Here is a 22,631-nt window from a genome sequence, read left to right as displayed (position 1 = left end):
CATACGAAGTAAACTTAATCATAATATCATACTTAAAAGATCATTACTAATAATGGCAGTGTGAAGATGTTATGATATGCACTAATAATATAATTTATATGCACATATAAATCAATGAAGACTGTTATCATGTAAAATGAAGAAAGTTTTTCATTTAAAACTACAATCAAACACAATCAGATTTTTTACATAGGGTTAAATTTGGTTGATAAAATAGAATGAACTCAATTTTGAAATGAGATTTGAATAGTAGATTCTTAAATGTTTAGAAATAAAGTTGAAGTAAATTAGCATACTTCAACAGAAGATAGAGTAGAATATTTCAGACTTCATTATCACATGATTTCAAGGATATGTACAAGATACACAATATATGTGTACTACATTAATATTTTAAGTGTATAGTGCACCAATATGAAAATGCTCTTAATTCACAGAATCATTTTGATTATAGAAAATATAGAATCTTATCTCAAGTAATAATTCCATGAAATTTGCAACAATTTATAAGTACATTTACTTAAATTATATCATGCAAGCAGGTCGCATGATTTATAATTGTGACACTTTGGATAAATGTATTGTCCAATATTTTTTCTTTTGTCTTGGATATATACAAATAATGTTTAAGACTATTAATATGACATACTTATTACTTAAGCTTGTTCAAAATTATATGGCCAGTAGATAAAAATAATTAGTGTATACATAAACAGTACGAAAGTAAAATATCTTATTCACTTACATTGATTTTACTAGAGGTGCAAACTGCACATGTAACCCTACATGAAATATTTAATTGCTTACTGTATTAAAAATAAAAAATATTACGTTCGATATCTCAAAGTATATCGAATAATATATGTTTATACCCAAACACCATGTGGATTTTTACTCGTAGGTACCGCAGTCTCCAATTGTCTTGGTGAACCTATCATTTTACGCGTACTACCAGGTTTATGGGTACCTATATGTAGAAATCGATAAATTAATTAACATTTTCAGTTATATTTTAATTTAAGTCACAAATACCTTCAAATAATGATTTGACTTGTTCATCTTGACAAGCGACAGCAAGACTTTGTAAATTAGCTTCTTTCATATCCGCTACTAATCGTTCTACTTGTAATTTTTTCTCAACAATTGCTGACTCTAAACTTACTACTTCCAATTTTAATGTTTCCGCACATTGGGAAGCTAGTTCAGCAGAACGTTTAGCTTGTTCTACTTCATTTTGAAGATGTTCGACTTCAGTAATGATTTTACGTTCCATTATTTGTCTTTCATCTGTTTCACGACTTATATTATGTTGTTCTATAGCAAGTTCTTCCATAACTAATCTGCAATGCAAAAGAACACAATTAACTTTGTGCTGTATCAAAAAAGTTAAGCTTATAATCTTTTACCTAATTTTATTTTTGCACTGAAGTAATTCTGTTTCACAATTCGCAAGTTTTGACCTCAGTAAAGTAATTTCTGATTTTAATGTCTTTTCTTGTTGTCTAACTATTTCACTTTCTTCTTCGACATGTGCTAGTTCTTTTAACTATAAAAACAAACGCTATTACAATCATGATAATTATACAAAGTATTTTCATATTGTATGAAATACATACCTGTTCTTCAATAAGACGTCCTGTAGTTTCCATGCGATTTACTTCCTGAGAAATGAAATCCATCTGATGCATTTGTTCTCTATTTTTAGTTTCCCAATACAATATTTCAGCATCAAACTGAAGATAAATTATGAAATATATGCTTAAAAATTTTGTCACGATTAAATTATTAAAAATATAACTAAATATATAATTACGTAATTCGTACTTTAGTAAGATCCGCTTGCTGTGCATTAATAGTATCGCGTTGTTTATTGACTAGTCTAATAAGTTCAACATAGCGTTGAGTGTAAGCAACTGTAACCATATTTTGAGCTTGACCAGATAATTGGTTTACAGATTGAGCTTGCCCTTTTGTTTCTTGAAATTCCTAAACATACAAGAAATATTAACAGCATTAATTGCAGTAACTATATTATTGTTATCATTATATTATGTCTACATCAACATATTGATCTAGCTATCTATATCTGTGTATACCAATGTATTGATCTAGCTATCTATATTTGTGTATATATTTAAAAAATATCTTGTCTGTAGAACCTGAATAAGATTTCTCTTTAGTTTGACAGAATTACTGGAAGATGGTTGATCTTCTTTATGAACATGAGGACTTCCAATATTTGTACTAGATTGAAACTGTGATCTTCCAGGACTATTTAAATTAGGTGGTGGAGGATCTCTGTATGGGGGTAAAGTTCTTAAAGGTGGTGAAGCTGGACCTGGAGGATCCCTATATGGGGGAACTTCACGCACTTTCTTTTGTGATAAATGTGTGTTACTTTCACTGCTACTAGCACGGGTAGGAGACTGAGCTGGTTTTTGCATATTTTTTCTTATATTCAATTCCTTATTTTTTAAATGCAACGTAGGTTGAACTATGGCAACATTTTCCATCTGAATCTAAAATATAAATATAAAATATGAAAAGATATTATACACAATTAGTTATGAGATTGTACAATATAATTTAAATATTATTTACTTCTGTATTATTTTCCATAACATGTCCATGTAATCCTCCAAACGTTAATGATTTTCTGATGTCACGATTTCTATCAAGACATCCTTGTAAGTCATCAAATTCGGAATTTGGAGTTGTGGTATTCTTAGCATCATCTTGTGCACTATTATGTTCTGAGGCAGAACTAATCACACCATTTGATCGTGTACCATGGTTTAAACGAGTTCCTAATGAACTAGAAGCCTTATTATTTTCTGGGGTAGAACGTCTTAATATCAATTGAACTTCTGAAGAATATTCTCCCCATTTCATCAGAATCTTATTAAAAAAGATTATATTATTATACAAACCCATATAAGTTAGAAATTAATTATTTAAAAATTTAATGCATTAATACCTTTAAAGGATTCTCATATGGAGCTAAAAGACGTTCGTTAGTTCTCCACCTTTCTATTAAAGTAAATCTACCTGTTTGGCCCGTTGCATGGGCAAGAGCATATACTACATCCTAAAAGTTACATTTTATTATACAGACTATGCTTCTATTAAATTATTAAAGTATGGAATTCAGTGTTTAAAATTATAAATATTACATCGTCCAACGCAATTGTGATATTTAAATAAACATTGCTAACCTGACATGTAGTGGTTTCTGTAACACCACATACAATACGCTGTATTCCTTCTACCCATACTTTTAGCTCCATAACGTCACCAATTTAGAATCCCAAGATTAAGCCTTTGCATTGCAAAATTTTATTCCTGCAAATTGATAGACCACCCGTCAAACTTAAATTTACGTCGTATCATTAGAGTGAATATTTCACGCAATAAGAAAGTCAATGATTACATGCGATCACTGATAATTATTATCAAGCTTCATTAAATAAACATGCTTCATAAAACTTAAATAATATTGCAATAATTCGTTGCTTATAACCTTAACTATATAATTATCAAAATGACAGATTTACGTCCATGTTAATGCAGAAGATAGGTAAACGCTTTTCTCTACGTTCATTAGCAGTTTGGCCACTCTTTGTAAGAAAATAAGGCTTTTTTAATCAATAATTAATCGATATGCACCTTTAACAGACAAATGCATTTCTTTTACATATCCTCAACTTATACAACTCATAATATTTGATACTAAATAATCAAAGAAATTTGATAAGAAACATTCAGCGTACACGTAATTCTAATTTTACTACATCACACAAGAGGGAGTTGAAAACGTCCGTATAGAGAAATGAGTTATTCCTTTCATATCACAATCTATTTTAATTAAGAATGTGGTTTTCCTCGTTCAGTGTTTATTGTTGACATGTGATGAATTTTATACGATTAACTTTTTTATAGTATCTTGCATATTGTTTGAAATATATAGTATAAATAAAATGCCGAAAATACGCACGCAAAAAACAACTCGTGTCCATAAAGAAGTCGCAAAACAGGGTATGATATATCTATAATATGTATTTTTCTTGTGAAGTGATTCATTTTTAATGATACATTAATTTTCCAGGAATTTTATTCAATACGAATATTGGACAACATATTTTAAAAAATCCCCTTGTTATTCAAAGTATGGTTGAAAAAGCGGCAGTTAGACCAACAGATGTTGTATTAGAAATAGGTCCAGGTACTGGTAATATGACAGTAAAATTATTGGACAAAGCTAAAAAAGTAATAGCATGTGAATTGGATGCTCGAATGGTAGCTGAGTTACAGAAACGTGTGCAAGGTACAATTTATCAGTCAAAATTACAAATTATGATAGGCGATGTCTTGAAAACAGACTTACCATTCTTTGATTTATGTGTTGCCAATATACCATATCAAATATCATCGCCTTTAGTATTCAAATTACTTTTACATAGACCACTGTTCAGGTATGTTCAGTTTGTTTAAAAATTTATTTTTTTATATTTGAGAAATTATAAATTTTTAACATATAGGGAATACAAGCAGAAATGGACTTAGCACATTATTTTCTGCAGATGTGCCGTACTTATGTTTCAAAGAGAATTTGCTGAACGTTTAGTAGCTAAACCAGGAGATAAATTATATTGTCGATTAAGTATAAATACTCAGTTGTTAGCACGAGTGGACTTGCTTATGAAAGTAGGGAAAAACAACTTTAGACCACCACCAAAAGTAGAGTCAAATGTAGTTAGAATAGAACCACGTAATCCACCACCTCCAATTAATTATCAAGAATGGGATGGTTTAACACGAATTGCATTTGTCAGAAAAAATAAAACTCTCTCAGCAGCATTTAAGCAAACTACAGTCTTAACAATGTTGGAGAAAAATTACAAGCTTCATTGTAGTTTGAATAACAAGGTAATCATAGATGTAATAAGTATTACGAGAATGTTAGTTTAAATGTTACAAAACTTCTTGTTTTATGATATGTAGGAAATTCCAGAGGGATTTAATATCAAGGAAATGATAAATGATATTTTACAAAAAGCAGATGCAGAAAATAAACGTGCAAGAACTATGGATATAGATGATTTTATCAGGTATACAAATGTTATATGAATTATTTTAATAATCATAACTGTGAGATTAATTTTATATTAAAACTTTTAGCCTTTTACATGCGTTTAATGCGCAAGGAGTGCATTTTACATAAATTAAAATTTGATTAATGTAAAAAGACTGTTATGTTTTGAGAAAAATATATGATATAAGGAAAATACAGTTTTTTGAATAATTTAAAAGTATTATTTTCATTCTCTCACATTTTATACCTCAGAACATTACTTAAAAAAAAAAAAAAGAGGAAACAATATTATCTGTTATAAACTAATTACTCTATGATTCATACATAACATATATAATTTTACATATAGCATTTCTAAATCTACATACTTTACAAAAAATTATACCTGTGTAAAGTTTTAATTAAATTATTAGCTTATAACGTACAAATATATTTACAAACATTCTTTGGGAATTAAAGTCGTAGGGAAATATAATAAAGACTGTTGTACCTTTATGAAAGTAATAGTGAGATATATATATATACACACGCACGCACACACACATATATATGTGTGTGTGTTCGTACGTGTTTATGCAGAATATTTTCTTTTCCATATATTGCCCAAAATTTAACATAAATTTTAACACATTGAGTTTGGTCGCATCTTTTATGTAAACAATTTATACATTAGAAAAAATTATAAATAAAGCCTGTAATTTTACGCCAGTACTTTATACACAATTTCCATATATTTTACAACACATGTGGAAGCCATTTTCATAAAAATATAGAGAAATAAAATAATATTTCATATAATGCAGCATGTTTTCATTTAAAAATGTTAAATGTCTCTGCACCCTTATAACCATATTGATGATGATGAACAAATGAATATATTCAAAATTAATGTGAATTCATCATGTTTTATCGTTGTTGTATTTCACGTGCACATGATAGTTTAAAGAAATTCATTAGTAACTTTCAATTAAATAGGTAATCGTTAAATGGTTTTAATTAAATTCAGTGATATCGTTCTGAATCCAAGCCAATTAACAATCAAATGCATCGTTATTTTCATCGATTTTGATTTGGCGTTACCCTGAGATCTTTTGTAACCCCTTGCAAATTTTGTAGGAGTTGCACACGTTTATTTCTTTTTCTAATTAAATCATTTTTTGAATCGGAATGTTTCAATATTGTATTTCAATTTTAAGCTGGATGTCGTCGAGTTAGTCGTGATCGATTTGATGAACTATGTGTTCTACTGCTAGAGCGTTTCCTCTTTTTACTTTTATGCCTATCTTTATGCTTCGATTTTTTTTTACGTGTATACGATTTACTTGAATAATTACTGCATTGACTGTGCGACCTAAAATCTCCATCGGAATCTGAACTACTTAGAGTTACTTCTCTTGTCTTGGATTTAAATTCACGATCTTTTCTTAACACGTCTCTGGCTGTCCAAGAGCTGTCATTATCACTCATATCTCGTTGAGATTCCCGTCTTCTAGAACTATCTCTTTTTTCTTTCTGGGATGTGTAAGAAGATACACTGCTACTTCTAGACTCAGATTGTCGATCACTCTTATATCTTGACTCTTTTCGGTGAGCTTCTTTTGTATCTGATACTTGCCTGGTTTTACCTCTTGTTCTAATTATCTTCTCACTTCTGCTCGTATCAAATTCACTTGAACTAGTGGCGTATTTCCTTTTAGATTTTCGCAGTGTACGAGATTTCACATTCTTCACAACTTCATCTGAATCAGTACTATTACTACTGAATGATTCATCATCCGAATATCGAGTTTCTTTCTTAATTAAATCTTTACGAACCCGTACAGTGCCTTTCGTAGAATATTGTAAAGTTCTCGATTTTTTTTCATCCAAAGGTTTTGATTCGACCTCGTGAGAACTGCTGTCACTACTACTACTACTTAATCTTCTTTTCGACGTCCGTTGAGTATTCCTCTTCGATGCCTTTTTCCTACCGTCACTTTCGCCTGAACTGGATAAATTCCTACTCGTTCGATTACGTACTCTTGTTTCTATAGATCGCTTGCGCCTTTTACTAGTTGTACTTCTTTTTGTATGTTTTCTAGTGCGACTTTGATATTTTCTGCTTCTTCGGAAATTGTAATCGCTGTCTGAATCAGAATTACTTTCGTTAGATGATGATGCCAATGCTCGGTTCTTAATACTGTGAGATGTACTAGGTTGGACAATATCTTCATATGAAGCAGGTGCTGAAACTCTAATAATGACATTAAAATAACATAGCTATGATTTCGATTGATGTTAAGTGTTCTGAAATAAAATATTTTCACTTACTGAGCATTATCATTTGATATGTGAGAAATGTTAATTTCTTCAGGATCAGATGAAAGTAATTCTATGATTTCTGGAGTTCTTTCATGACGAGGTTTCACATAACCAATCACTTCGCAATCATTATCTGATGTGGCGGAATCAGAGGAAATAGTTAATACATCTGGTACATTGTATGGGATTTCCAATTGGAACGTTTGTGCTACGGTACTTGGACCTAATTAAAAAAATATTTTACATTTTAATTTAATGTAAAATAATGATGTCAAACAAAGAAAAACAAATGAGAGTTTTACCAGGCATATTAATTGTATGTGGTCCTACACTAGGCATATCTGCGTTCATTCTAAGGTCGATTGCTTCTTCTAGAACTCGGATATCTGAATCATCAGAACTATTGCTAGTACTGCTAGATGCAGGTGAAAAAGTATGTGATACATATTCATTTGACAATCCTATAATGAATATTACTAATTTTAGAAAGAACGGGTGTAAAGTATCACGTATGATATACAAATAAGTAATGAAACTATATCACATACCTTGTGGTAAATAAGTTACGGATTGATCATAGCCAACTAAATCGAAATTAGTTCGCGCATAATTAAGTAATTCATGTACAAAGTGATCTGTATACGTGTTGAAATGAGGGCGTACTAACTCTCGAAATTCTGGGCTTCTGATATCATAGTGACTAAGAGCATCCAATATGATACTTAATACATATGCAACAAGTGATGAATTGTTATTAAGTAATACTTGCAATTCTCTATTTAACCATGGTATAAGTCGGTTTAATTCTCTCGGTTCTCTCCTTAGACAGAATAAGAAAACGTTATATTGATTTTTCATGCAAATAATATATAAATAGTACTAAGTACTAATACTTACCGATAAAAATCGGCACTACATTCGCGAAAGCGGCCAAATACATCTGGTAATGCAGTAGCCCAAATTCCGAGCCTATAAATGGTGCGACGATGATCGGCTGGATTTACACGTCTACGTAAGCGCTCTCCTATTGGAACTTGTGGTGCTATGCTCGGTAATTGTTCTCTTCTTGCAACCTGTTCTGGATTAAGCACTATTTCATGTGGGCGCCTGTGATGTCCTGTCATAGTTGTTCTACAATGATTTAATTTATTCGTTTATTACATTGTTATATATTTAATATTAAATATTAATCTTAGATTAAGATTTACATGATACCTATAATGAAAACGATGAGTGCCAACATCCATAGCATGACCCAATTCAAAATTAAGATCAAAAGTGGCAAATTCTCTAGGTACATGATATTGGTCATAATCTTCTTCTGATCTAACATTGTGTATGATGGATTTGAATGTCTGCTTACATAATGGACATTCTGTCTTTATTTTAGACCACTGAAGTAAACAAGTAAAACAAAATTGATGAAGGCAACTATCAGTGAATGAGGTATTCACTAATTTGCCCAAACAAATGCTACAATTTGGTGGAGGTGACACTGCCCCATCACTCCGATCACTGCTATCTGGATTCTGTACAGGTGCTTCTGATTTAATAGGTTCTTCTGCACCTGCTGTCGAATCTTTTACTTCTAATGGGCCTTCCATTATAGATTAATATATTTGTCCATTTATTAAAGGAACTACCCTGAAATACATTAAATCATATATGAATTCAACAAAGTTTAACATTAATATACTTGTATAAAAAATAATTTCATCTATAACATAAGATATTACATATGAATTAAGTATATACACTATAAAGTAAAATTAGTAAACTGTAAGTTAAATAATGTCATTAGTAATATTAATAATTATCCATTAATTTATGAAGTCTATACAAGATATTTTACATATATGTAATTGTTATTATTATTACAGTTTATAAATATTCACTGACTACGATAGGTTATTTAAAATGTTACATAAATAATTTCAGTTTACGACAAAAATGAATAATTAACAAAAATACAAGATTGTATATAAACTCTATTACGTCGACGTAAATGTCATACGTACATGTAAAAATATCAAGATAAAAATCTTTTTCGTCTTAAAATTTATTGAAGAAAGATAAGCTTGTATTAACCTTCAAGAACGTATTTCTATTAAAACAAGAAAGAAAGTGAAGAAAAAGACGTCATACGGAAAAGAGGCGTCATAAAGCTGTTTTATAATCGGTATGTTTCCATTTTATTCAACTTGTTATTGATTATCGATGTCACTATTTTTTTTCATAAATCATACGATTCTAGAAATGTGAGTTCTTACCTTCGAGAAACGGGAAGGAAATTTTAATGTCGGCGTTCAAACGAAAAATAATTAATATCTCAACGAAACTATCTTTTCTCGGGAACGGTACTTTTACAGCAATCCATGATCGCAGAACGGAAACTGGCGTAGCATAATGCTATGAATGAGATATTAACCGAAGGTAAGAATTATTATCATCAGTGATACCTTCTTAAAAAAAGTTCCTAGCAGGATGAAGGCAGCACATAAATACACGGTCTGGTTGAAATAATATTTATTTGTTCAAACTTTATCTTCAATATTTTAAGTTATTAGTATTAACTAATATATAATATAATATAAAAATAAGTAATAATACATATAACCATAAATTTTTGTTAATTTGCTTCAACTGTATCGACTAACTTAACAGTAGTGAAAATTAAGTAATCCCAGTAGTACCAACATTTTAGTATCTTCAAATAATTTATTGCACAAAGACAAAAAAGCTTGAATACTTGATGCTTTTTATTCAATTTGATCGTGATTACGTAGAATTACCTAACATGGTACAAATAATACTTTTATCAATTTCTTTTATTTATTATGTATATTTGTTATTTCTAAATAATTGAAAAATCGAATAATATAAATACTTTTTATAGGTTGTTTTGATATACTCTTATTTTTCTTATACATTCATAATATTATATTTTAAACAAATGGTTTACGTGCATAATTTGTCAGAATCAACCGATAACTATAATGAGTTTATTTCCTAAAATATTATGTTGTAAAATGATGGAGATAAAATAGAAATAATTCTTCAATTAAAGAAAACCTTGTACGTATCATGATCGTAAGATAAAGCTGCTATGTTAGGAGATTATGTTTCATATCATTAGCCAAAAAGTAGAATGGGAAACATACATATATAGTTCGCAAATAATGCTTTATCATGTCATTACTAAATCATTCCAATTGTCTTGCTAAGATATATATTACTTAAAGAACCGTAGTTATTTCACTATTGATAATATATAGGTTTTTACGTACCAAATATTATAGAAAGCATTATACTTTGAATACTTTATATATATTTTCATGCGTATTCTGTGTAATTTTGTACTTTCAAATTAGTAGTTTAAGCGTAGTCTAATAATATAATACTCAGTAGATTATAGAGACAGAATGATGGATATATTTTTACGAATATTTTGTTAAAATTAATTAATCCTTTTGGTACTAACTGTAATGTCTCCGTAATTATCCCTGAACCTACAATAGTGCCGCGTTATTTGACCGAAGTTTTGCCTTGTTCATTGACCGTTGCTATTCCCATTAGTTTTTGGAAGTAATTTCGTTCAGTAAAACCGAATATGTCTGTTTTAATAAAATATCAATTCCATATATTACTAGGTTCTAAGGTATTACACTTGCACTTAATGAGGAACACTTAAGATTTCCTGGAACTCTATTTTTCTTAAGAACTGGTTAGATATGGTCCTGAGCTGCAGTCAGTTAACGTGAAATTACGGTGACTCTGATTTCGTGAGGTAAAAATAGCTTATTGTTACATAGTCGAGCAGCAGCGATGTTCATGAATATTGCCGTAAAAATATCCTGTATACAATATTGTATCTAAATATTTTTATGTAACAGGTACATTAATTTGTGACAATAACGGGTATTTGCGGCTTGCTGTTCAATACTAACCATTGTTATTTTTTAATCTACATATACGTACATATGTATTTTTATGATAACGTTATTCAATAAAAAAGAAAGAGGATGGAGAAAGTATTACATACATTAAATACAAAATTAATTGCTGCAGATAAACATCAAGATTTGATTAATAAATACAAAAAATTATGTACAGATGAAGAACGTATAGTATTTACTCTTAATGTTATGCTAGAATATAATATAATTCCACAAGCTTGTGGTGATGTAAAAGATGCGAAGGAATCTGAGAAATTGAGAGAACAAGGTAATAAACTATTTGTTTCGACACCATTGAAAAATTATACATGTGTGGAAGCATTAAAATTGTATACAAAAAGCATAGCTTATGCTCCTTATCCATCTGAACAACTTGCTTTGGCGTATGCCAACAGATCTGCTGTTCTAATAAAGTTACATAAATATGAGTTATGTATTCAAGACATAGATAGAGCACTAGCACTCACATATCCAGATAGTTTACGCGCTAAGCTTTGTGTAAGAAAAGTTGAGTGTTTAAATGCTCTGGAACATCCTCATATGGAAGATGCCATAAAAGAAGCACAATATTGGTTGGAAAAGATGTCTTCAGATGATATCAACCGAAAAAAATTAATTGAAAAACTAAATAATACAAAACACAATGTAGTATCTCAAAAGTTGAAGAAACAGAATACCATAAAACAACCACCGCTTCCTAAGATAAAATCTCATAATATTGAAGTTCCTTGCGCTTCTGATGCAGTAACTATAAAGTACAATGAAGAATATGGTAGACATATTGTAGCTACTCGTAAAATAAGACCTGGTGAAGTAATTGCAGTAGAAAAACCATACTCATTAATATTAACACCTGATAATATACATACACATTGCTCAAATTGTTTGGAGGTGTCTTGGGCCAATATACCTTGTGAGCACTGTACATATGCTATGTATTGTTCAGAGGAATGTAGGATTATGGAATGGAAGAAGTATCATGATGTTGAATGCGCAGTATTTCCCTCTATGTTAAAGATGAATTTTGTCAAATTAGATCTGTTTAGTTTAAGACTTGCAATTCAAGCTGTGAGAGAAGCTACAAATATACAAGAACTAAAGGAGGAGTTAAAAGAAGTTGATAGTTGTGCTGGTAAATAACTATACACATTACCATGATGAAATTAATATGAGTGTTAATTTTGTATTTTCTTACATTCTTTTCAGCTTCTCGAACAAAAGGTTTTTCTAAAGATGGAACTTTTCCTACTGATAAATATAGGAGTTTATTAGGTCTTGTGACTAATACTGAAAAACGTTCAGTACAAGATCTCTTTAGAAGATCTTTAGATGCAAATTTTATTTTATATTTTGTAGCAACATGTACTAATATGTTCGGAAATCCATTAAGCAAAGATTTATCTGTGTTAATAAAAAATGCTGATGTTACATTTGTTGGTGGTCTTATTTTGAGACATCAGCAACTAATTCCTAGTAATATTCATAGTGTATGTGATTTTCATATTGCTTTAGTGCAATTACTTTTTTTTTTGTTATAAATTATCAATATTGGGTTGCTCGGAAAGTTCATGCCGACTTTCGGTAGATGACATTAGGACATAATAGATAATTAATGTAAATGACTATTTGCAGTTCTCTGAGGAATGTGGATTAGAGGCAGTTGAACGTGGTGCTGCAGCTATGCCATTCTCCAGCTTAATTAATCACAGTTGTAATCCAAATATCTTAAGGCATTCAAGATCTAAATATGTTATTATCTATGCTATATATCCTATTGAAGAAGGTGAACAGGTATATATATTTAAGTGACAATAAATAGTACATTATGATACTCATGTCTTGCTATTCACAAATTTTTTATTTTTCTTTTTGAGTTATATGATATTTATACTCAACATTATGCTATTACACCAAAAGCTGTGAGACAAAAGAAACTTTTGAAACAGTATTATTTTAAGTGTAATTGTCTACCATGTCAAGAGGATTGGCCACTATACTATAATCTAAAATCTTTCAGAGTAAGTTATTAGTTAATTAGGTATATTTTAAAGTATTACTTTGTACTATTATTTATCTTCGCGATTTATTATTTTATAGAATTTAGTTAAGAAGGAGGAAGATAAGAACAGGATTAGACATGTGTTAAGAAAATTTAATAGATATGTCGATATTGCAACAGAAGGAAATATATCAGATAAACATATCGTTGATGATTTATTAAAAATGATTGAAGTACTATATGAATTGGTGCCAATGCCGAATAAAGAAATGAATAACGTAGTAGAAACTTTGAAGCGTGTATACGATTTAAATGGAAATCGGTTTGAAATTCCTGAACTGTAAGTAACGTCTTATATGATAAAATTTAAACAAAACAAAATTTTAATATGTTTTGTATAAAAATAATGTGTAAAATAATGTGTAATAATGTGTATGAAAAATAAATGTGCGTTTTAAACTATTTGTCTCTTCATTACATCGAATATTTCTATAAATGTTTTAATATTTAATAATATTTATTTATAATAATATATATTTATATTATATATTTGTATATATTAAAAATATATGTGCTATGAATACGACATCAATGTGTATTTGATGTCAATAACATTTTATATATTGACATATAAAATATGTATTGTATTGTTTTTATTAAGTACAAATAGACAGAGATCGAGAAAATAAAATACCTGTAAAATCATACAAATGTTATAATGTTCAATTGCCGATAAGGTTGGATAGTAACTAAAATAATGATTAAAGCATGTTCATTGGAACTGAAAAATTATATAGATACTACAGTGGTGTTCTTACTGTGCTTCAAAGGGTACAGTTTATAACATATATTTGAGGTAGTGAAAAAGGTAAAAGGTGCATAAAAAATTGGTATAAATTATAAACTTTCAAAATACTGAATGTCAATTCCTCAAAATGTATCCTACGTATTAGGATCTATCTTGCTAGCAACCAGCTGAATATTGGTAATAAAATTGTTAATCCCATTGAGTGGTATATACTATTTGTACCACTGCAAGTGGTACAAACTGCTTGTGAATGATTATTGAGGTAAGTAATTCTCCATTCAACAGCAGGATGTACAGGACTATGTTTTTCTAAATACATCATTAATGTATTTGATGTAGTGACACCTATAAAAGAAAGCACGTCATTACATTGTTTATTAAACAGCCTGTTAAACGATAAATAACTCATTTAAAAAATTATATTTAACAAAACTTATGTAAATGTACCAAGAGATGTGGTTTTGAGATCCTTTAGCATAGAATATCCATCACCACCACTTTGCAAGAAGTCGGTCAGAAGTACATTATAAGTTCGATTTTTTTCAAGATTGTTATATGTTGGAACATCGCAGGATGCACACAATACTTCTACTGAAACTACTCTTGAATTTTTTGGTTGAGTTAAATCATAGACCACCTGTAGTCATTTAAATAAAGTAATATGATTAATTACTGTTTAACAATATTGAATTAGTGGTTTGTAGTAATAGCTATAAAGCTATGTATATTTAATTTCATACTTGAAGTCCTGAAACTTGCAAAAATGCTCCAAAGAGATTAGCAGTATTATCCTTGTCTAGATTGTAAACGCTCCATTCTAATACAGACAATAACAATTCTCCAGTCATTGAAGCTTTTAGGATAGTGTTATGAAAGGGTAGCACGCTAAGAACATCACCCATGGTGACTTTATCTTCATTGCCTCTTGTGATAGAACTTCTGATACTGCCACTATTATGAATAGCTATTGCAGCATCCGTCCAATTGGATTGGTCTGCATATTCACCAACATTGTAATCAATCATGCTATCTGTGATTAAATTGCCCAGGTTACACTCTCTTAGTCTACAAACTTTACTATCTCCTTCGAGAAGGACTCGTGTCTTTCCGAGTATTCTTAGGCTAATATTATCGATAGCATCTCTCATCTGTTCTAATTCGTTTAAAATATCTTTCGCCTATTATGAAATAAAACAAACGATTATATAATTAATGTAATTTCTAGTTTGTTTGATGTTACTGGTTTTATTTAATTGATAAGTGCACATTGTTGAATGTATTTCATAACATGACTTTTCAATAATAACAAGCAATAATTATTATTAATCTGCGGATTTGTTATAGATCTATAAGGAGATTCTACTCTTTTAATCATATTCTGAAGAATATGAATTTGCATAAAAATCCATAGTCTAATCATTATTATAAAAGTACATTTTGAAAGTCACGATATGTTAATAGAAGCATAGAAATCCTTCAAATGAAGTCGGGAACAAGGAAAGTAAATGTTTTGGGAGAGACAGAGAATATAAACCAGCTCCTCTGGTTACATACTCCTAATACATACTTCCTATAGCCTGATTAAGGAAAAATAAAATTTTTGAGGTCGAAAAGTGGGAGTAGTAGAGATGATTAAAATCAAAACGGTATTGAAAATGAACCAATTGCCTGATTTTTAAGTATAATTTCTACACTTTTAGAATCACATTGAAGAGATGATACATCTATTTAATATTCAAATATAACTTAAAAAATAATCTTTTATTTTAATAATTGTTAATAAAAAATTGTTCTACAATATCTCTCAAAGAAGTTTTAGCATATGGAAACAATAATAGTTTTATAAAAAACTATTGCATTCTATGTATGATGCAATGGAATTTAGAACAATTTAGCGATGAACTTTTCTTGTCTATAATATTCTGTTATGGACAGGGCTAATATATTAGGAGCATATCTAAATTGAATTGGTAACTTCTATTTTCTATCTTTCTCATATAATATTGTGAATCTTGTCTGTGACATTACACTAGAAATTCAACGACTTCCTCGAGTATTCTATGTTCCTGTTAACATTTCTCGATTTTCGGATTAAGTTCGAACACTCAATAGATGGCACTGATCTCTAATTCTTTCTTATCGTTATCCTTGTACAGTTCATCGGGACGTGTGTATAAAGGTACTGCTGCATTAAGGAGCTATAGATCTACTTATCAATAATTTGAGGAAACTAACAAGAATCAATTCAATGTCAACCGAAATCAAATTACTTTTTGAAATATCAACTAATTAGTCAACCATCGGTTAAATTGATAATAATAAACTTTTGTTCTTTTGAATATGAAACCTGCCTTCTTTTTCCAATAAATATAATTAAAATATTAGAGCTGCCTTTTTATCGTTACAAATCTTACATACCTATGTTACCATGTATATATATTTGCATCGACAATGTTGTCAATTTCATTACGAGATATGGATTTATATAATTGCACATCAAAAGAAGATCCGACTTTGATATCAATTAATGTACATGACAATTATTTCTGTTATATGTATACAAATTTAACGCTCACCTGTTCAATACTGCTATCTACAAGAACAGGATTGCCATTAATATCAGTCACTTCTCCCTTATCATCGAAGGTCACCGTAAGATTGCCGAGATACTTAGTATAAGCGTAAGCTTGAACCACATAAACCTTCCTTCCACTTTTCTGTATTACTTCTGTTGGATATAAACCTTCTGGTACCTCCAAATCCGGTTGGATGCCATTATAAAGGAAAGTGTTCGTGTGTCCACCGATCACTATATCGATATCTTCCACTTCTCGACCAATCTTTTTGTCCATCTCAAATCCAGAATGTCCCACAGCGATCAATATGTTCACACCCTGGCTTTTTAATTGTTTTGCTTCTCTACGAATGCTCTCCACTTCGTCTAAGAAAATCACGTTTTCCGTTCTGGCAATTATCTTGGTATCTGGTGTTAGATAACCGATTACTCCGATTTTTACTCCATTTACGGTTAAAACTGTACTGTTTTTTAACTTTGTGGCTGCCAGATCTGGTTGTTTGCTTAAGTCCAGGTTGGAAGTGACTATAGGAAACGAGGCGTTCTGGATGAAAGGTATTAAACCTTCCACGCTATCGTCGAACTCGTGGTTTCCTAAACTCTGTAATTTTGTGATAGAAAAAAATAGAGAAGGATAAAAGATCGACGGCATGGATGAATAGTACGGAAGTATTTTCACACGAGATACTCTACCGTGACATTTGGAGCTAGAAGATTCAAGAATTTGGCTACAATTTCCCACTTGTACACGCTGAACCACATAGATCCTTGATAAGTATCGCCAGCGTTGAGGAAGAGACATGGGACCGACGAGTTTCTGGCTTGTCGAACCAGAGTAGCTATTCTCGCGAATCCACCATAGCATTTCTTCTCCTCTGCTTCTTTCTTCGAGCAAACGCTTGATAATCTTGATGTTTGCTCGAATCTGTGAACATTAATCGGGCAATTTTTTAGGCTAATTGACAGATTAATAGCGTAATTAACAGGTCAATTGTTCGAGTTAAAAGGATGTATCTGAGTCAAGCTGATAGTCTAATTTGTCTTGCAATTGGCTAGATTCAGTTATGAATAATTTATAAGTAATCTGCGTTTGAAAACAGGCTACTCGACTCGTTATTAGCGGTGTGATAAACAGTGGAATATAATACCAAGTATTTGAAAGCACACTACTTTCTAGACATTGAGTATCATCGAAATTAGAAGATCATCGCGAAAACAAACTGATATTCTTTCGTATGGCCTTCACACGTGAAGGTATTTCACTGGATAATTAACGTGAAAACTAACGTTTAAATCGCACGTGGAGTATTAGTTATCGTTGCGTTGTTCGTAATTAGCGTCGATGCGTTGCGATCGTGTAGCGCCATTTTTTTTTTACTATTTGAATATTTAGCTGAAATAATTTGCGATGGGGCGTATTGAGAAACTTACTAAACGCAATAAATAGCGACAATCCGCGAGAAACAAACTGACTGTTAGGCTGGAGATATTTACGCAAATGCGCATCTTATTCGTATTTTTACGTTTGGAAATTTTTAGAAGATGGACGAACATAAAATGGGACGATCAAAGTGAAACAATAGAGAAATATGGCGATAAGAATGCTACTCGATGTCTGTGAATCTTGAAAACCTTTCGCAACATCTATTTTTTTATCTTATTTTTTTTAATTGCGAAAACTACAGAGTCTCCGCTGTTCGAATCAATATATAAAAGTCGACTAATCGCGATAAAATCAATCTCTTATCTTATTCTTTTTCTTTTTTATAGAACGATTTTTACGAAGATAAGTCTGATAACAGGGAAACGTTGTAGCGAAAGCGAATGATTTCCGACGATTATTACTATTAGACAATTCGCGACTGTAGATGTTTCTTATCTTTACTCGTTCATTTTTTTTTTTTTTTAAATAACGAAAATAAAGAAAGAGGTAAAAGTAAGAAATTGTGATAAAAATTAATAATCACGTTAACTATTAATTTGAACAAATTCAGCATATACGTACGCATTTCTTTTTCTATATTTCTTCCTCCTGTAAAGATACGAAACGTATCCTTTTATGATATCCATATATTCTTTAGAAAATCAAAGATATCTTTCCTCTCGAATTCTCCTTTTGTAAAAAGTAAAAAAATAAAAAAAGAAATGAAAAAGGAAGAGAAGCGGAAGAAGGATATAAAAACCAATTACCTCGAATGCATATCATTGGTGTGAACGATTCGAAGGGTGAGTCCCTCAGATTCCTGGGGTTCCGTAGGCACAGGGTTGCCGAGGACTTTACTGGAGAACGCCAGAACGGTCGTAATCATGATCCAAGCGACGAGCATTTTGTCACACGGCTGTTCACGCTTCGGCTGCATTCTCGTCCAATTTCACACTGTTCCGTTAACCGGTTGTTTTAAATGTAAGGCAAGCGACTTGGGTATCGTGGTGGCTATCAGCCAGAAAGAATGGAGAGGAAGGGGACAAATTGGTTCACCAATTGCGACTTTGTCCGATTCGTAGTTTCATCGCTGACTAATATTCCTTTCTTTTCTATTATCTGTCCCGTTTTTCTTCTTCGTTTTAACGATCAGCCGTTTCGTTTTAAGACAATCCATTCATTTTCTGGATCATTAGGTTTCTCGTTTTCGAGGAAGTCGCCAGGGTCCTTTGTCTGGATTTTCTATTAAACCAAGAAAAGAAGAAGATGCATCGTGACTATCCGCTATCGTCTAGCTCGTTAATTTTTATTGTAAACGAGGTTTTGTCATTAAATTACTTCTCGTTGAATATTGCGCAGAATTCTCACATAACGAGAAACGAACATTATCTTAACGAACTTACATCTCCTGAGGACTGTTACAAATTATCCATCGTGTGTTCCTTGGAAATATTATTTTGCGCACTTGTACTTTTGTCATAAACGCAAAAAATCCTAGAGCCTAATCGTTGATAGTGGAGACACAATTTTTAGGATGGTTTTGTAACGAGGACATAGCGTTAGATAGCGAGAAGACAGATTCATTTATGGTTTAGTAAATTATTAATATTAGTTATTAATTAATAATAACGAATAATTAATAACTCGTCGAACTATATATCGTGTGTTTTATCGAGCGTGAAAATGTTAATGATGAATCAGTTGGATCGAGGGTACTTGGGAGGAAAGTCGCAAAAAGAAGGTAAAGGACTTAAAAAAGTAGTTTACCGAGGTGAACGATGAGACAATAATTCCATACTGTCATCCACGACACGGGTGAATATAATTTCCTTGCATAACATTCCTTGCACAACGGTAAATGACTTAAATATCCTTTCGATAATCAATTACGTGTATTCCGGTTGTCCGTGTGAATGCTTTACTATCCAATTCTGTTACTTGTCTTCTGACTGAATCGTTTACAACCGATACATATTTTTCTATCTTAGAAAAAGCGTGGCATTTTCGTTAAATTCTTGCATATTCGAAGATCTCCAAGTTCGAGAGAAATACGAAAGAACCGTTTCGATAATCGTACGATAATGATTTCTTAAAACATTGGCAATTTCTTTTTCTCACCAAAGCGAAAGCGAGATCGAGACAAAAAGATTCGAAGATCGCAGAAGAGCTAATTTGCCTACTTTTAATTTTGCTATACAGAATTTAGACGAAGCTCGATAGAAATTTTCTAGCCGTTTAAGCTGCAAATTGCGCCGCTGACGAAGCAGGTATTGATTGCTTTATCGGATCGAGAAATTGTTTAACGATACCTGACATTTTTTGAGGTACCTCGTCGGCATGTATTTATTATTTATACTTCTATTTCACGCATGCCGAGATTTTTTGTCGCGAGTAAGCAAAAATTCCACTCACACGCATTATGCGTAATATACCCCACCGCTCAAAAGTATTCGGGTATCGATATATTTTTGACATGATGCATTTTGATTACAGAACTACGGGCAAATCAATCTGCAATGATTCTTTCCTCTACAATTATCGCAGCTATGTGTAATAGTATCAGGCCATCCTATAAGTAACGTCGGTTTTTGATTAATAACTTACAGCGAAAAAAGTTAAAACCTATTGACGTTTATTTCTAATCGTCAATTTCAACCATTGGGTTCTATGATCTTTCCCTATTTTTCTCTCGAAGTTTTGAGTCAAACAACTCATTCAACGCTCATTCTATTTGCCTACTACCATTGAATTTTTTACTAGACGATTTTCTTTTAAAAATGAGTCTTCGATATTTTCTCATGCTTAGAACATGACCTGTATTTCAGGAACGTTTTTAAAAATATCCTTAGCTGTACTGGATTTTTAAAATTCACATAGTATGCAATTTTGTAACTGACACACATTTTATAAATTCTACTAATATGAAAATATTTGATTGCTGCTTTCTAAGAAACAAAGGAAGAAGGCCTTATAAAATACATCAGCATTATCTAAGGTAAAATAAGAAACGATATTACTTATGACGGTCGAATTAAATTGATTTCCGAAAGCCAATATGTAATACTATTATTGATGTTTGCCATAGTAAAACCTTGTAGAATTCCGCCAACAAGTTGTTTATCTTCAAATTCTTCAATTTCTGAATTGTACATCAGATTAAGAAGGTCTAAGACTAAAATGACTGATATGGTGTGAAGTGCTGATAAGGAATATTGCAAAGCAAGTTCACTTTATGGCCTCACGGAGGCTGGGATTAGAATAAATTTATCTCCCTCCCTCTCTCTCTCTTTCTAAAACGATTATTGAGTATTTATTCTATATAATTATTATACAATTAATATACTATATAATTTTTACATACATTACACCATATAACTATATATATAACTATATAATTATACATACATACACTATATAATTAAACACTAAATAAGTTTTTTAATTTTTTACCAAATATAATACAACCGGTGATACTGAAACAACGAATTTGACAATTTCAAAAGTGAAGTGAAAGGTAAGAGGAAAACGCAATTTAGCACTGTAGCCTGATTCGTAAATTCGAAGTTTCATGAAAAGGTAGTGAGTGTTGCTTCTAATTATAAATTCAACGTCAATTTGCACGCTTTGGTACGATTGTTATTACTAGACTGCTAGATTTTTATGCAAATTTATACGTTTGAAAATACTTATAGGTGGTAAAAAAGTACAGACTGTGTAGAAAATTGCTCTATCTACCAAGCACTGTACAAAGTACCACATGTTGAATATTTTACATACGTTCTGCGTACTTATCATGTGCATTTCATGCAATTCTGCATTTTCAAATTCCTCTAAACGCGCATGTAAAATGTATTTCCTACAAATGTATACGAGGAAACGATTGACCTCAATTAGCTATGAGCGTTTAACATTTAGGACTTAGAAAGGTGGCACTTGCGATAAATATGTTTACATAACGAGTTATTTAGCGTTGCATCAGAAAAATGATAATGGCAGATCATCTACACGGCCTTCTTTTGTTTCACGTTTAATTGATACGCTGTACTTCTTCATATTGGAAAAAATGGATCAATTATACCCGGTTTGTATTAATTTAACGAATGTAACTTCTGAATGAAATGGCCTTCGTATCACTCGATACGATTTAAATAGCGCAGATGTCTATCTACTTCGCGTTTTCTATTTCCTCATCGAGTTCCGTTCAATGAGAACTGATTTCCATTCGAACAAACGAAGGCTCCGTTATTTCATTTAATTGCTATAGATTAAAAAGCTGGATAGCATAGCTACATGTGACTATGTTTATCTTCTCGTCGGATCATCGAATAGAATCTATCATTAAATTTTCAAATATAGGAGTTTCACGAAAGGATTCGAATATTTACAGAAGATTTTCATGAATATATCATCTGTTTTGTACGAAACATTTTGAAGTCTCATTGGCATCGTTGTGAGACTCGAATATCATAGTTAATAC

At 31.1% G+C, this 22,631-nt stretch overlaps 5 protein-coding genes across 17 annotated transcripts in view; 2 read left to right on the top strand and 3 right to left on the bottom strand.

The window, feature by feature from the left end:
- Positions 1-709: 709 nt before the first annotated feature.
- Positions 710-3,788, bottom strand: LOC122574610 (ras association domain-containing protein 8). 6 transcript variants are annotated; one of them, XM_043742363.1, is made up of 10 exons: positions 3,667-3,788; positions 3,216-3,342; positions 2,978-3,088; positions 2,602-2,898; positions 2,160-2,519; positions 1,825-1,986; positions 1,617-1,733; positions 1,407-1,546; positions 1,033-1,340; positions 710-967 (listed from the first exon to the last, which is right to left on the bottom strand). In XM_043742363.1, the coding sequence occupies exons 2-10, from the start codon at positions 3,285-3,287 to the stop codon at positions 867-869; spliced, it is 1,668 nt and encodes a 555-aa protein (XP_043598298.1). In that variant the 5' UTR covers positions 3,288-3,342; positions 3,667-3,788; the 3' UTR covers positions 710-866. The 6 variants fall into 6 exon arrangements, with proteins under 6 accessions (XP_043598298.1, XP_043598299.1, XP_043598297.1 ...); XM_043742364.1 differs by having other exon boundaries at positions 3,559-3,711; XM_043742362.1 differs by having other exon boundaries at positions 3,555-3,707.
- Positions 3,789-3,834: 46 nt separating this feature from the next.
- On the top strand, positions 3,835-5,309 carry LOC122574622 (probable dimethyladenosine transferase). The gene is made up of 5 exons (XM_043742390.1): positions 3,835-4,035; positions 4,106-4,472; positions 4,581-4,926; positions 5,002-5,108; positions 5,179-5,309. The coding sequence occupies exons 1-5, from the start codon at positions 3,978-3,980 to the stop codon at positions 5,219-5,221; spliced, it is 921 nt and encodes a 306-aa protein (XP_043598325.1). The 5' UTR covers positions 3,835-3,977; the 3' UTR covers positions 5,222-5,309.
- Positions 5,148-11,137, bottom strand: LOC122574605 (E3 ubiquitin-protein ligase Topors). Of its 2 annotated transcripts, none has more exons than XM_043742348.1 (7): positions 10,875-11,137; positions 8,609-9,037; positions 8,291-8,524; positions 7,942-8,213; positions 7,696-7,854; positions 7,403-7,616; positions 5,148-7,325 (listed from the first exon to the last, which is right to left on the bottom strand). In XM_043742348.1, exons 2-7 carry the CDS (start codon positions 8,995-8,997, stop codon positions 6,284-6,286), a joined length of 2,310 nt encoding a protein of 769 aa, XP_043598283.1. In that variant the 5' UTR covers positions 8,998-9,037; positions 10,875-11,137; the 3' UTR covers positions 5,148-6,283. The 2 variants fall into 2 exon arrangements, with proteins under 2 accessions (XP_043598283.1, XP_043598282.1); XM_043742347.1 differs by lacking the exon at positions 10,875-11,137 and adding an exon at positions 9,664-9,801.
- LOC122574607 (SET and MYND domain-containing protein 4-like) lies at positions 11,044-13,810 on the top strand. Of its 3 annotated transcripts, none has more exons than XM_043742352.1 (6): positions 11,044-11,180; positions 11,462-12,481; positions 12,556-12,836; positions 12,982-13,140; positions 13,224-13,367; positions 13,447-13,810. In XM_043742352.1, the coding sequence occupies exons 2-6, from the start codon at positions 11,539-11,541 to the stop codon at positions 13,690-13,692; spliced, it is 1,773 nt and encodes a 590-aa protein (XP_043598287.1). In that variant the 5' UTR covers positions 11,044-11,180; positions 11,462-11,538; the 3' UTR covers positions 13,693-13,810. The 3 variants fall into 3 exon arrangements, with proteins under 3 accessions (XP_043598287.1, XP_043598286.1, XP_043598288.1); XM_043742351.1 differs by having other exon boundaries at positions 11,287-12,481; XM_043742353.1 differs by having other exon boundaries at positions 11,153-11,286.
- Positions 13,811-13,984: 174 nt separating this feature from the next.
- Positions 13,985-22,631, bottom strand: part of LOC122574608 (protein 5NUC-like) — an 18,445-nt gene continuing 9,798 nt past the window's right edge. For 2 of the 5 annotated variants that reach the window (XM_043742356.1, XM_043742354.1), the window contains exons 2-7: positions 18,922-19,396; positions 17,425-17,656; positions 16,733-17,332; positions 14,897-15,334; positions 14,604-14,793; positions 13,985-14,501 (exon numbers count right to left, since the gene is read on the bottom strand). In XM_043742356.1, the coding sequence (XP_043598291.1) occupies positions 14,305-14,501; positions 14,604-14,793; positions 14,897-15,334; positions 16,733-17,332; positions 17,425-17,656; positions 18,922-19,091 (1,827 nt within the window). In that variant the 5' untranslated portion in view covers positions 19,092-19,396 and the 3' untranslated portion in view covers positions 13,985-14,304. Of the gene's footprint in view, positions 14,502-14,603; positions 14,794-14,896; positions 15,335-16,732; positions 17,333-17,424; positions 17,657-18,736; positions 18,817-18,921; positions 19,397-19,557; positions 19,631-19,921; positions 20,134-22,631 lie in introns of those variants that run through there. The other 3 variants (XM_043742355.1, XM_043742357.1, XM_043742358.1) reach the window with 3 other exon arrangements.

Source organism: Bombus pyrosoma, linkage group LG14, assembly GCF_014825855.1.
Source record: "Bombus pyrosoma isolate SC7728 linkage group LG14, ASM1482585v1, whole genome shotgun sequence".
NCBI classification, from domain to species: Eukaryota; Metazoa; Arthropoda; class Insecta; order Hymenoptera; family Apidae; genus Bombus; species Bombus pyrosoma.
This window is presented reverse-complemented; position numbering and strand designations above follow the sequence as displayed.